Source organism: Balaenoptera acutorostrata, chromosome 6, assembly GCF_949987535.1.
Source record: "Balaenoptera acutorostrata chromosome 6, mBalAcu1.1, whole genome shotgun sequence".
Classification (NCBI taxonomy): domain Eukaryota; kingdom Metazoa; phylum Chordata; class Mammalia; order Artiodactyla; family Balaenopteridae; genus Balaenoptera; species Balaenoptera acutorostrata.
In genome coordinates, this window is record NC_080069.1 from 112,195,475 (window position 1) to 112,211,237 (window position 15,763).

A 15,763-nucleotide genomic window follows, 5' to 3' on the forward strand; every position below is an offset into this window, starting at 1 on the left:
AATACTGAGCCTGCGTGCCTGGAGCCTGTGCTCTGCAGCAAGAGAAGCCACCGCAATGAGAAGCCCTCAGCAACTAGAGAAAGTCCACGCACAGCCATGGAAGATGCAACGCAGCCAATAAATAAATAAATAAATAAAATAAATCTATTTTTTAAAAAAAAAGAATCTGGGCATGGTTTAGCTGGACCTTCTACTTCTGGGTCTCTCACAAGGCTGCAATTAAGGTGTTGGCTGGAGATAAGGTCTCATGTGAAGACTCAACTGGGGAAATATCTGCTTCTAAACTCACTTACATGGTTGTTGGCAGAATTCAGTTCCTTGAGGGTTGTTGGACTGAGGGCCTCAGTTCCTTTTCTAGCTGTTGGCTGATGACTGCCCTCAGTTCCTTGCTATGAGGGCCTCTCCAACATTTCAACTTGCTTCATCAAAGACAGCAAGAAAGAGAGTCTGCTAGTAAGATGGAAATCACAATCTTATGTAACCTGATCATGAAAGGGACACCCCATCATCTTTGTTATATTCTATAGATTGGAAGGAAATCACTACATTCAGCTCACAATGCAGCTGGACAGGTGGGGGGGGACTACACAAGGACATGAATACCAGGATATGGGGATCATTGGGGACCATCATAAGGTCTTCCTGCCACAGTCATCATCAATATTCCTTATAATTTTAGTGTTTTCAATAGCCAATAATCCTTATCTTTTATAGACTACTTACTAAGACTCAGTTTTTCTCCCAAAAAAGAGGATTAAACTAATAACTTATTTTGACTTTAGAACCTCTAGCTCTTATAACTATGCTATAATGCCTCACTAGTTTATGGAAACATAGTGGATATGACTACATAAAGATTCTTATGAAGATGATTACCCCCTTTCCTGAACCACCATGCATTTTAGCCGTGTCTTCCTTATGAGTTTTTGGCACTTTTAAACTTGTAAAAGAGATATTTATGATTAGTTTTATCTCCCTTGCTAGATTGTAGGCTGCCTGAGGGCACATTATATATTTTTGAAACATTTTTTCTATCCCTGACTGCATCTAATATACTTACCATGGAATTCAGTAGATATCTAATTTTTTAAAATAAAATTCTTGTAGCATTAAAAAAAAAATGAACTCAATATCTTTATAACAATAAAAGTAAGATACATATTTCATAGAATGTCTTTAGTTCACTTAAATTCAGTCAGGCACTAGATAGACTGAATACTAATTGTGGAGATTAATCACGAGCAATATATATCCCAACACTAAAAAAACTGAGTAAATATTTGATGAGTGAGTTGATGCATATTTTTTCCCTTGCACATATCCCTTTGATTATTTGTGTGTATATCTATCTGTCTATCTGTCTCTCTGTCTATCTACCTATGTACCTATTTATCTATCCATCTATCTATTATTATTTTTTGAACTACAGTCTGGATGTGTTTCTTCATGAAACATTCATTTTATGCCTTCAAAAGCATTTTTACATTATTTATAATATATATATCTATATTTTATATATAATAACATCACTATGCATTAACATTAAATTGACAACCATTTATTCTTAATCCAGCATAGGTAGATTTAGATGTTTCAAAATTGGATGGAGAAAAACAATTTCTTTAGGAAGACTGCACATTTTTGTAAGTTTCTAAAACACTGAAAAATTTAATGAGTTTTATATTTGAGGAATTATTGTAGTGAACTTGTTAATCCCCAAATCTAATAATAATACCATCAAACACTTTTTGACTGCCATGGTACCTTAACAGATTTAATTTGTGGAGGAGTTCTAAAACTTGGATCCCAATGGTATTCTGGTGATAATAATTTAGTGGGTTTCTTAATAAAAATATATTTGTTTAGGTGGTGTTCATATGTGCTGGTAAGTCTATTTTCGGTGTCTTGAATAGCTCCTTTCTGATATACTTTAAGGAGGTTTAAAACCTCCTGGACTGTGCCACCAAAAATTGCACTATGGTAATAGAAATCTTCCTCTTCAAAAGGGATGAAAGCTGCTGATTTACATCTTCTCTCATAAGGGAAAGCTTTACCATTTTTAAAATACCACCATGCACTAAGTTGAGCTACAGATTTTCCCAGGGTTTCCACTCCAAAGTCATCCTTGAAGATCTGGTTTGCAGTCATAATGAAGAGAAAGTTGACTTCATGCTGGATGTGTGTTATGATGTAGTCAAGTAAGTTCTTCATGTATGTGAAATGTAAGTCTTCCCATATATTTTCTTTGATCACCAAAAATACTTTAAATGTTCGAAGGGGACCTAACACTATGGGAGGCAGCTTGGAGAAGCTATCCAGCAAGATGTAAAAGATAACATTGTAGCCAACGATAAAGTACTTATTAGCAGATTGGATGAACTCTTGCAAGTTCCGAGCTGAAAACCTGTGGAACATGAAAAACAAACAAACAAATACACAACAGAAAAGACTTGTTTTGCTAAAAATCATCAGGAGGTTACCTGTCATTTAAACATGCTGTCTAACACGTGTCATTGTTGCTTAAGAACTATCAATAGGTAAGAGTAGAGCAGTTGGGTCTAGAACTTAACGGTAGCGGTTAGTGAAAGAGAATGTAGTGAGCTTGGGAGCCTGAGAAGAGCCATAGAGTTTGTTGCGAAACGTAACTGGATACTAATGAAAAGATTCCCAAATAGTTTTAAGGACTCAGACACAGCTGAAGAAAATAATCACTAAAAATAATTATACAGTCAGCCAGATATAATGGTTAGAGTTAAATATGAATAGCTCTTTGAATGTAGAAAGGCTATGGGTGCTCATCCACATTTTTCCAAAATAAAAGAAGGATGACTATTAGTAGCACCTACTTTCTGGGAGCACATATTACAGCCAAGCCCATGGTAATGTTCAGCCTTTTGTAATATTTTTCCAGGACCTGTCTATTGTAAGTTCCTTCCCATATGACTGGAGCAAGCCAGTCAGTTGTTGTTATTACATCAGGACGTTTTCTGCTGAACAGACAAGAAACAAGTTAAGCAGCTACCACTTTATTATGACAGGAAAAGTTGTTGTCTAAGTGATAATAGCTAATGATTATCAAATACTTACTATGTTCCTGGCATGGTGATTAAATGCTTTCCGTTACTCATTTAATCCTTGCAATGTCCTATAAGTACTATTATTATATATATATTTTAAAGTTATACAATTTTTATTTATTTATTTATGGCTGTGTTGGGTCTTCGTTTCTGCACGAGGGCTTTCTCTAGTTGTGGCAAGCGGGGGCCACTCTTCATCGCGGTGCGTGGGCCTCTCACTGTCGCGGCCTCTCTTGTTGCGGAGCACAGGCTCCAGACGCGCAGGCTCAGTAGTTGTGGCTCACGGGCCTAGTTGCTCCGCGGCATGTGGGATCTTCCCAGACCAGGGCTCGAACCTGTGTCCCCTGCATCGGCAGGCAGACTCTCAACCACTGCGCCACCAAGGAAACCCCTATAAGTACTATTATTATCCCTGTTTTTCATATGAGGAAATTTAGGTCACAGATTGGTTGAGTAAATTGCTTACTATCACACAGCTAATAAATGGCAGAGTCAGGGTTCAAGATCAGCCAGTTGGGCTTCAGAATCTATACTTTAGTCATTACGACATACTGCCTTTTGAGCCCAGGGATTATTTTATTTGAGCTCTGACTGGAGCTTAAACTGAAGTAGCCTGGTGTCTGAACATTTCTCTGATCGTTGCCTAAAGCAGGCAGCACCACTGTCTCCTTGTATCTTCCTTTCTCCCCCCCCCCCCCCCACTTCTCCTTTTCCTCTTTCTCCCTCCTCTTTTCCTAGAAGATCCAGAGTATTCTCTTTTCACCTTCTCCTTAATGCTTTAGGTCCATCACTACAACCTGGAAGAAAACGTGATTAGTCCATAAAGGAAGAATGACATTAGATTTGCTTCTAATAATAACAAAATGACAGCAGAAGTAGCAGTATTCGTAATAATAAATAGTTTGGCTGGAGGCAGGGCGTTAGACTATTAAAGTCAATCAAGACCTTCATTGTGGAAGGAATTGAATACAAAGTGAGAAGCCATTTTGCTATTAGTGATCTCAGGTTTTAATCACAAATCCAGACCCAGACAAGTGTAGGATTTGGCAACACTTAATAGTATATTAATAATAATATGATAACAAATTCTTCTAAAGTGACCCTTTTACTGTTTTAGCGTATACATTTATTTATTTTTTATACATTTATTTTTAAACCCTCTCTGTTCTTAGAATTAATAGTCATGCACTTCTATTTGACTTTAAGTCTCAAACTCTACCTTAAAACTGGCCAGATGTATCCTTGTCACAGTGATGATACTAAGAAATTAGGCATGCTACAGATGCAAATCAATATCTATTTAAGACAATGAAAGGGTTTGAAGATGATCTCTCTTTCCCCATTAGGTCTGATTAAAGATTTGCGGCCAGAATGAAAGAAAAAGAGTCTCTGAAAGCAGAAAGCAATTAAAAACCTGTGTTTAGAAATTGTTTGATAAAACAGAAGGGGAAGAAGTAAGAGCAGAGACTTAGAGTCATTAGATTTATACTCTAGGTATGAAACTCTTCGCCTGGGAGGTAAATCTGACCAGAGGATATCCTCTGCAAAGGTGGCTTTCAGTAGTCAGGTCGACAAGATGATCTACCCTCTGGATGTTAGCAAGATGCCTTGCTTAGCCTCCCTTGTGGCTGGCTTAGTGTCTATATACAAAGAGGCCCCAGCTACTTGGACTCCGGTGGAGATGATGATGGGCTCAATGACATGGATATCTCCCAGTGATGAGTTCCCAACCTGCCAACAGCAGGGGCCAACTCTGAGCCCACTATATGACACCATTTTTCAGGGGCCAGCAGCCAACTGATGGCTGCTTGATTATATTAGATTCCATGATGAAAGGGACAGCAGCTTTCCCTCAGGGAAATGTTTCACGTTCAAGATAGGGATTTGCTTTCCCAGCCTACAAATCTGTCAGCTTTGTTGACTTGCATATATCTTATTCATTGCCATTATGTCACACGTAACATTGCCTACACCTAAGGTATACATCTCAGGGTGAAATGACATTTGGCTCAATTCCATGAAGTTCTCTTGTCTGACTATGTGCCTCACTCTCTAGAGGCAGCTGGCCTGGTAGAAAGTGGAATGGCCAGGGAAAGTCTCAATTTCAGTGATAGTTTGGAGATAATTCCCTGAAAGGTTGAGGCACTATCCTATTGTATACCATTCATGTTTTGAATCAATGAGCGATATGAGATACCATTCCTTCCAAAGCTAAAATACACGACCCAAAAAACAAGGTGAGTGTGGAGATGTTCCAGCTCATGTTTGCATCTAATAACTCACTTACAGAATGTTTACTTGCCATTGTTGTAACCTTGGGTTCAGTGAGTTTAGATCTCCTAGATCCCAAGGGAGGAGTTCTTCCTCTAGGAAATAAGTCATGGTTCTATGAACCTGATAGCAGGTCACTTGGGGTTCTTCATGCTGCTTAGCTAAGAGGCAGAAAATGGCATTACTGCACTGACTGGGGTGGCTGATCTTCATCACCAAGAGGATATTAAGATGTAGTTACACAATGATGGCAAGGAGGGCTGCATATAGAACCCAGGAGATTCTCTGGGGTGCCCAATAGTACTCCCATTTCTAGTAATAATTGTCAATAGGAAATTGTGGCATCTCAATAAGTTGGTACCACTAAAGGACTCAGAATCTTCAGGAATGGAGGTTTGGGTCACCCTAACAGATAAGAACTCTGGCTGATCCAGGGGGTTAGCAGAGGATAAGGATACCATGGAGCAGTGATTATTAACTACGTCCTTCTATTACCAACATCCTGAACAGCTACAGAGGTGGGATTGTAGCCATGATTTATTATGTTAATTATATTTTTCCCCTTTCTCTGCCACTTTATAAGAAGACCACTGGAGATGGCTGTTACAATTTAGGTTCCTGGTGGGAATATGGCTGAATTGCCATTACCTCACCTCTTGACAACACCTTGTAGCTGATGGGACTGTGTTTCTCCTGTTTGGGGAACATGAGTTTCTTCATCTAAGTGAAGGTTGAGAATTGATGCTAAGAGGCAAAAGGGGAGATTGTGCTAGTTATTTACCTTCTCCTTATTTATCCTTAGACCTTCTCTGCCCGGTGTTATGTCCTGGAAGCAGACTGGTCATCCAGTCCCCTGCTCTGTGGCTTCCAACTGGTTCTTCTAATGGGAGGCCCCAACACAAGATCAGAGGGCAGGAAGAGAGGTTACCTATTCCTCTCTTTCTTCCAGCTTTGTTGAGATCTTGACAGTGGCTGTATCCATATACAACTGCAACTTCTATTGGGTGACTCTTTCATGGTTTCAGGAATCCCTGGTCTCCAGGAACACCATTCCTTCCCTTGTCTCTTTAGGCTTAGGGTGGTCACAGCTTCCTGCTGTTGCAAGCCCCTGTGTGCCTCCATTTCCTTTGCTGTGCCCCAAATCTCTGCTAACAATCTCTTCATTAAAGTTTCTTCATGTCACTTGAGTTGCTTCTTTCATACCCTGATATATTCAGTATCTGAGAAGCTTAGACAACACCTCAAGAGGCCTGAGCAGATAGTATTCAGCCGGACACAAAGTGACCTGCTCATGAAGTATATTGTTTACAATGAAAATTTCCAGAAAGAAGATACACAGATAAAATTCTGATCTCATGGTACTATAGACTATCATAGGTGTGACATAGAAAGAAGCACAATGATGAGGGAGGGAAATAATATATATGGCCTAAGATATTTACATTCTTAGAAAAGAGAGAATAGGTATTAAAATGATTTTGATGCTAGAATGTGTCACTAAAATTTGATGAGATGTGAATCATGATAATAATATGGGAGGGAATAATTTGTTCAAAAAGTGTATCTGGAGAGAGAAGGTGGGGACTCTTTCTATAAGTCAAGGCTATATTGACCTATATCTAGTTCTAGGAAACTGAGTATAAGTCTAAAAGGAGTAAGAATCAGAAGTGATATATTGGAAATAAATTTACTATAAATGGATAGAATCATGATAGAATAGTACTAGAGAATTTCCACCTCTACTCCTGCTCTATCAGTATACAATTTCGCCACCTCCTGGCTGGATCACCATATTAGCAGCCTAGTTTGTGCTCTTTTCTTTTTTCCTCCATATTCACATAATTCTATAGATAATATGCATATAATATACACATATACATAGATACACATATGTATCCAGGCTTTTAAAATCTTGTTTGTTTTACAATAATGAAATAATGCACACTTTTCTGCATCTTGTTTTTCTTACTCAATACAACCTTGTGAAAATCCTTCCAGGTTATCTGGACTAGTTCTTATTCATTTTTTAAAATGGCTGCATAATATTCCACAGTGTGGAGTTTAGCCACTTCCTTACGAATAGGTATTCATTTTATTTTGGGGATTTTTCTCACTATGAAAAATGATATAATAAACTTTCTTAATCTTATGTCTTTGTGTACTGTTGCTGTTATTTTTATCAGCTAGTCCTAGAAGTAGGATTCCTTTTATGTATGCTCATTTTTAATAGATGTTACCCAATTACTTTTTTTTTTAAGTTTTATTTATTTTTTTTTTTTTTTGGCTGCACTGCATAGCTTGTGGGATCTTAGTTCTCCGACCAGGGATCGAACCCCAGCCCATGGCAGTGAAAGTGCTGAGTCTTAACCACTGACTGCCAGGGAATTCCTGGTCATTTCATTTTAAACTAAAATCCATGATGCTTAATAGTAAAGCACAAGCCCTCTAATGAAAGAATGCCTTCTACCACTATTATGTAATGGTGTGTTATGTTATGAAAATGCTGTCATTTTGATTAGTCAAAAGGTTTCATGTATTTATTTAATCTACAAATATTGAGCCTCTGCTATGTCTAAGGTTCTTTTCTAGGCACTTTCTATTGGGCGAGGCAGATAATAAATGAGTAAACAAGGAAATAAGTAGTATACCAGATGTTGATGAATGCAATGGAGAAAAATAAAACTGGGTGAGGGAAAAAGGGAATGGGAGGGGCCATTTTATATGGGTGGTTGGAGAAGCCTTCACTGATAAAAACATTTGTGTGGAGTCTTGATGGAAGTGAGAGAATGAGCCATTTGACTATACAGAAGATGCATGGTTCATGCAGGAAAACAGAAGGTGCAAAGGCCCTGAGGTGAGAGCATGCTTGGTGTATCTGAGGAATATCAAGGAGGCCAGTACGATTGGAGTGGAATGAGGGAGACAAATGTTGAAGATGTTGGGCAGCTATTTTATCTATAATTTTTTTTCACCTTTTAAACTCTTTGAACTCTCTGGAAAGGCATCTTAAAAGAGCATTAGTTCTTAATGTTCATAGCAGCAAAAACCTAGAAACAGTTCAAGTGCCCTTTAATGAAGCAGTAGATGAACAAACTGTGGTATATTTCCACAGTCGATTATTATGCAGCCATCAAAATGAATGTCAGTGATATGCAATTTGGAGATGAATTTTAGCAATCTAATATTAAGGGAAAAAATAAACCCCTGAAGATTACATACATCATGATATCCTCTTTATAAAGTTACTGATATAAACAACTAAAATTTTAAAATAGACTTTTCCAGAATACACATGGAGGATATAAGTTTATACTTTAAAAAATACTGTATGCTAACACATATATATGGAATCTAAAAAAAAAAAAAGGTCATGAAGAACCTAGGGGCAGGACGGGAATAAAGATGCAGACCTACTAGAGAATGGACTTGAGGACACGGGGAGGGGGAAGGGTAAGCTGGGACAAAGTGAGAGAGTGGCATGGACATATATACACTACCAAATGTAAAATAGATAGCTAGTGGGAAGCAGCCGCATAGCACAGGGAGATCAGCTCGGTGCTTTGTGACCACCTAGAGGGGTGGGATAGGGAGGGTTGGAGGGAGGGAGACGCAAGAGGGAGGAGATATGGGGATGTATGTATATGTATAGCTGATTCACTTGGTTATAAAGCAGAAACTAACACACCATTGTAGAACAATTATACTCCAATAAAGATGTTTAAAAACAATAATAAATAAATAAATAAATAAAAATAAAAAAGAAAGCAAGGGGATGATGAACCAGGATTCAGGACTGTGGTTATTTCAGGGACTAGGGCAAGGAAACAGAGTGGGGGTATTGAAAAGAACACAAAGCTAGATGTTGACGTTATAGAAGGTTGTAATTTTTGCTTCATTAAAAATAAGCAAGAAAGCACACAAATAAATAAAATAAGTGGATTTTGCATGAACTAATGATGAAAGTCATGAAGCAAGGATTATTATTCATCTAATTCTCTGCACCTGCAGTCCATTAAAAAATATAAATATAAAAAGGAATTCTGATAAGATGAAATACAAATAAATAGTAAACATAGAGGATGCTCAAATTAAATAATAATTACAGAAATACAAATTGAATTGAGATATTTCAACTAAGTTTTTCAAGTAATAAAATGTTTGATACTACTAGAATAAAATGTAGATATATAAAACAAAAATTATTAACATTTATCCTCTGTAGATTAGAAAATAAATAGTATAATTGTTAAAGGGCAATTTAGCAGCCTGAAGCAATATTTAAAATGTTCACAACCTCTTAAACCAATGATGCCATAATGGGAATTTATATTACAGATAAATTCACGCAGCAGTTTACAAAACATATGTATAAGGCTCTTTGTTGAAATATTACTTACAGTAGCCCCCAAACTGCAAACAATACAAAACCAACAGTGAATGGCTAAAACTTAAATTATGGTATACAGCCATTATAAAGAATGAAATTCTCCCCCGAATGTTAATGCCAAAATCAAGAGGAGTCATTAATGGCATTTTTCAGGCTGTTACTAAAGAGATTTTTTCTTTCTCCTAATAAAACCAGGAATGTTAAACCAGAAAACATCTTTCTCATTATGACCCTTAATTGCCTAATTCTTGATAAATAGGTCCTAGAATTGTATATAAAAGCCTTAAAAGTAAAAATTCCAAGTCCTGGAAACCTCCCAGGTTAGCTAAAATTTGATGATGAAAAAAAAATCTTCCCCATTCAAATAGAGTTATATTATTATTATTATTACTTTATGAGCAGAATTTTTGGTACTTACTTAGGATTAAACCAGTCTGAGAGCTGAGGTTCTCCTGCTTCTTGATCCCTGGGTACAAAATGAAAATCATGTTAAGAGTAATCTGCTCATTCAACAAATATATGTTGCACCCCTATAATATGACAGGCACTATTTGGTGCTGGTTCTATAACTATGAACATTTAGATAGTCTCCTGTCCTCAGGAAGCTGTTGGATGAGCAGGAAAGATGATATTAAATAGATAATTACAGTACAGAGTGATAAGTGCTAATAGGGAAAACAGAGCATATAAATGGGGCATCCAACCTAAATTTGGGGTTAAGGGAAACCACTTGGAGAAGAAATAGAAACTGAGTCTGGAACAATAAGGGCTACATTAGGGTGAAGAGGTTATGATCAAGGGCAGGAAGGCAAGGGACAGTATGGTTTCTTTTGTGGGGGGGTGATATATTTTAAAAATTAACAGAGCCAGAAAATAATGTATATTCATAGAAAATACAGATTTAATTTATCAAACATTAGTAGCTTATTATGTGATACATACTCTTATGTATTGAAATAAAGGGGTTGGAGTAGGGGTCCAGATATTCACCTTTGATTTCCACTTAAAGATAGGATGCACCTAAGGTTTTGTTGTACTTTTAAGTTAATTACATAATTGACAAGGTTATGAGGGAACTTCCCTTTCATAAACTGGGGATTTTTGTAAAATAAGAATAACTTTAAGTGACTTGAGCTTCCAGAAAAATGGAATAGTCCTAATTTTTCCTATTCCTACCCCTAAGTATAGCTACAATCCCTGGACATTATATACAGAGCAAACAAAAGAAGACTCTGAAAGCAAAGAAGCCAGTTCAGGTAGGCACCTCAGAACTCATGGATCGACATGGCAGTGAGTTCCTTGGGTTTTCTGCCACATGTATCCCAGATTGCGTGCAAGAGAAGCCAGCAACCCAGAAATGCCAATGGGTATAGACACAAAAAGAACCCTGAGAAAAACCTGCTCTTTACAACTAAAGGACTAGGAAAAGGGCAGCCTACAAGGCAGAAAACTTATAGGCACTACTCACTCTACTCCAGCCCAATACCACAGAAAAGCTGTGACCCCATATCCATCCCTCCAGCAAAGACCAAGTGGAGAACTGAAACTTCCACCCTCACCAGCCTGTAATGAGGCTCCCCTGACCCTCCTCACTGGTGTGGAGTTGGAGGAGGTGAGTGGGGGTTAGAACCTTCACCACTGCTCAGCAGCTGTGGCCATCTCCCTGTGGTCAGTGTCAGTGGAGACCATGTGGGGAGCCTAAACTCTCCTCCCCACTCATTAGTAACAAGGAGCCCCTCCCCACTAAGTTCCAATAGAGGCAGAGTTGAGAACCTGAAATTTCACCTCTCAACTGACAGTAATAGGGAGGTGCCAACCCATTTTCCAGCTGGAGCAGTATCAGAGGATGCCTGTGAAAACGCAAGATTTAAATAAGATCCAGAGTCTCCTAATACCCAAAATATCCAGGTTTCAATAAATAATCACTCATCATTCCAAGAATCAGGAAGACCTCAACTTGAATGAGAAAGGACGATATGCAGATGCCTTGATAACACAGATATTAGTTTTATCTGACAAGGATTGTAAAGCAGCCATTGTAAAAATGCCTCAGTGGGCAATTACAAATACTTGAAACATGAAGAAATAGAAAGTCACAGCAAAGAAGTTGAAAGTCAAAGATATAGAAAATCAAAGATATAGAAGATATAAAGAAGAACCAAATATAAATTTTAGAACCTAAAAATACAATTCCTGAAATAAAAACTCAATGGATAGGCTTAACAGTAGAATGAAGAGGATGGAGGAAAGAGTCAGTGAACTTGAAGACAGAATAATAGAAACCACTCAAGCTGAACAACAGAGAGAAAAAAAACTGAAAAAAAAAAAAAGAACAGCATCTCAGAGACAAGTGAGACTATAACAAAAAACCTAATATTCATTTAATTGGAGTCCCAGAGGGAAGAAAGAGGTGGGGCTGAAAATTATTTTTTAAATGGATGAACACTCCCTAACATTTGGCAAAAGACACAAACATACAGATTCAAGAAGCTGGGTGAATTCCAAACAGGATAAACCTAAAGAAATACATGCTAAGGCACATGATAGTCAAATTTCTGAAAACTAAAGATGAAAAAATCTTAAAAGCAGTCAGAAATGATTCACCTATAAGGAAAAAATAATTTGAATGAAAGTGGATTTCTTATCCGAAACCCTGGACCCAAAAAGAAGTAGAACAGTATTTTTCATGTGCAGTAAGAACTATCAATCAAAATGTCCCTCAATAGGTGAATGCTTAAACAAACTTTGGTACATCCCTTCGTGGAATACTACACAGCATGAAAAAGGAATGACCTATTAATATAAACAACAACCTGGCTGAATCTCAAGGCATTATTCTGAGTGAAAAAATCTCATCTCAATAGATCATATACTATATGATTCCATTCATAAAGCATTCTCAAAGAGACAAAATTATAGAGATAAAAATAGATTAGTGGTCCTAGGGTTTAGGGAGAGTCAGGGAGAGGAACTGTGTGGGTCTACAAATGGTAGCTCAGAGGAGATCTTTATGGTGATGGAATAGTTTTGTATCTTGATTGCTGTGGTGGTTACAAGAATCTACATATGTGATAAAATGTCATATAATTATACACATACATTGTCCCAACATTGATTTCCTGTTTTCTTATTAGATTACCGTTATGAAAGATATAACATTGAGGGAAATTTGGTGAAAGGTACATGTGACTTCTGTGTACTATCTTTGCAACTTCCTGTGAATCTATAATTATTTCAAAATCAAATATTAAATGTAAAACCTTTAAAAGTGTATCCTTTTTGACATTTCATAGATGATTTTAGCCAAAGATATTTCATTATAGGATTGCTCAATATGTGTGCTCTTTCAAAATCCAAATCACCCAACTTTATTAAAAATATATAATGACAAATGGAGAACTTAAAAAAAAGTTTTTTTTTTAAGGTTGTTTTCACTAATTCTTGGGTTCTACACAATGGTCAATGGTAGAAAACATGGTTGACTAAAGAGGGCTATCAATCTAAAGAAAAATATCATCCTGGACAGAGATACTTAAACTATAGAAAATGTCAAAAACTTGTCTGGTATAAGCAAATGAGTGTGTCAAGTGAGCAAAATTGGGAGATGTCCATATAAACTCAAAATATTTCTGAACTGATAACCCAAGAAATTTGTCAGTGGTTGCCTCTAGAGAATTCAGTCTAGTTTTCTGTTCTTTCTGACTGCCATTGCCATTAGAATCCACCTGACTCCAGCCAGTTTGCCCTCCATACAGTTTGTAAAGTACTTACAGAACAAAGATTCTTACCAGCAGAGATTAATCTTCTCTAGGTTCTTCTTTATTCTTTAGATACAAGAAAAAAAGGCATTTTAGTGTTAAATTTGAACAAATGCCTATTGCAATTGAATAACAAAAAATCTAGAATTAAGATCCGTTCATTCACTCACTTGTTAGCCAGATAATTACTACAAAACTACTACATGCCAGACACAATACTCCTGTTCTGGAATACATGGCATCTAGTTCTGATGTGACATTCCAGTTCTGGAATCCAGGCCTGCAATGAGCTTACGATCTATTATTTCCTTTTCGACTAAGATAGCACATTATCTTCAAAAAGATGATATTAATACTGTTACAAGTGACCACGAGCCCTTTCTATTAAGGCACAACACCTCAGGAGGGCAAATAACATGTAGAACATGATACCAAAGCAATAGGGTTAATTTTTAAAGACATTAGCTCCCACAAATAGCTGACTTTCAAATAGTACCAGTAGCATTGCATTGCTTATTTTAAAAAGATCAAAAAGGAAGGCATGGAGGCGGGAAGAATTTGAGTTTTTCTATGTGAGAGAATTTTAGCAGGTTAAAAAATTTGTTTCCCAGTATAGTTGTGTTTCTGTAGCAGGCTACTTTGAATCTTATTCCTATTAGATGGAACTTTGATGTAGTTTAAAATGTATCTGAAATAGCCCCCAATGCTCTATATCCTCTTATCATGTCCAATTTCTTTCTTCATAGTATTATTACATAAAATACAATGCTCCTGACATTATATTGAATATTTCTTTGCTTATTGCCCATCTTCTCCACCTAGAATGTAAAGCTTCATAAGAGTAGTCACTTTGTGTTATTCCTGTTTTCCCAGCACTTAGAACAGGGCCTAGCACCAAGAAGGTGCTCAATAAATATTTGTTGAATGTTGAAAAGCGAAAGAATTAATATATTTATGATTTGATTTGTTCCCCAAAGGGGAAGTAATTTCTGATTACTTTAGGGAATATTTATTAATATTTTGGGGCAACACTTAGCATTTTAGATCAACTCTGCCAATCATTAAAGATAACTCATCAGTCTTTTGTATTTACTGAAAATGATGCTTAATCAACATCAAGGATAAAGCAAATGCCATCAATAACAGCATTTTCCATTTGGTATTCATTCCCTCCTAGAAAAAAAGAGGATAAAAAGTTTTGGGGGGAAGTAGAAAACAACCTTCTTGCCACCTTCTAATAACAGACTAATTTGTGGAAGCTTGGCCATCAATCCAAATGTCTGATTCCAGAATGCTCAGCCTTAGGAAGAAGGCAGACTTGAGTCAGGAGAACCACCTTTTCTGTTTGAAGTGCTGCAGAAATCTCCCTTAGGGTGGGCCCTTTAGGAGGGATCCATTTTAGATTAGGTGCAAAGTGTCTGTGATATTCTTTTTGTATTCTTTTATCAAATTCCACCCTGTTTGTGTAAAAGAAATTCAATAAAACTCATTCTATTTCACTTGGGCTTCTGTGACAATAAAATGGGGTACTAAGGGAGACATCATTATGCATTAGGATATATTCTGCCCCCAAAGTTGATTTATGTATCCCTATCTATCTATCTATATATATATATTTTTTCCTCACAAAGATATTAAGACTGATAATTTATTCAAAGTCTATAGGACCAGAAACCTAAGAATATATCAGCTCTTTCAAAGGTATATCCTAGTAAACAGTGATTAAAAATATAAATTAAAGGCATTAAGCTCTAAAATGGAATATTTGGCTTCAGCCAATGACCAAGCTTGTGTTGAAGGTGTTAGGCAGGATTTTCGTTTACAAGCATAAACTGGTTTTCAGTAGGCATCATCCAAAAACAGGTCCTGCTTTTAGATTATATGTTGGAGTAAAATGGAGGTCTCTGATATTTACTTTTTGAACCCTCACTTAATGAGCAAGATGTTTTAGATCTGAACCTTCCAATATGGTGGCTACTAGCAACAAGTGACTAGTGAATACTTGAAATGTTGCTAGTCCAACAGTGGACTTTGAAGACTCACTATGAAAAAATAATGTGAGATATCTCATTAATAATTGTTTATATTCAATACATGTTGAAATGAAATTTTGGATATAGTGGGTTAAATGAAATATATTATTAAAATGAATTTCGTATTTCTTTTACATTTTTGCAGTGTAGCTCTTGGAATATTTAAAGTTACAAATGTGGCTTGCATTATATTTCTATCTTACAGTTCTTCTATAGATAATACCACACTGGGAAGGC

The 15,763-nt window shown here is 36.7% G+C and overlaps 1 protein-coding gene across 1 annotated transcript; it reads right to left on the bottom strand.

Annotated features, from left to right (window-relative positions):
* Positions 1–1,737: 1,737 nt before the first annotated feature.
* LOC103016893 (N-acetyllactosaminide alpha-1,3-galactosyltransferase-like 1) lies at positions 1,738–11,424 on the bottom strand. Its single transcript, XM_007178296.2, has 4 exons — positions 11,372–11,424; positions 10,154–10,201; positions 2,847–2,987; positions 1,738–2,404 (listed from the first exon to the last, which is right to left on the bottom strand). Exons 1-4 carry the CDS (start codon positions 11,422–11,424, stop codon positions 1,738–1,740), a joined length of 909 nt encoding a protein of 302 aa, XP_007178358.2.
* Between the last annotated feature and the right edge of the window lie 4,339 nt (positions 11,425–15,763).

Coding starts and splice junctions, on each gene's coding strand:
- LOC103016893 (XM_007178296.2), bottom strand. CDS start 11,424: ATGGTCTCCACTGACACTGACCACAGGGAGATGGCCACAGCTGCTGAG. Junction 2,988..10,153: donor TCAGACTGGTTTAATCCTAA/GTAAGTACCAAA, acceptor TCTGTTCAGCAG/AAAACGTCCTGATGTAATAA. Junction 2,405..2,846: donor GTAATATGTGCTCCCAGAAA/GTAGGTGCTACT, acceptor CATGTTCCACAG/GTTTTCAGCTCGGAACTTGC.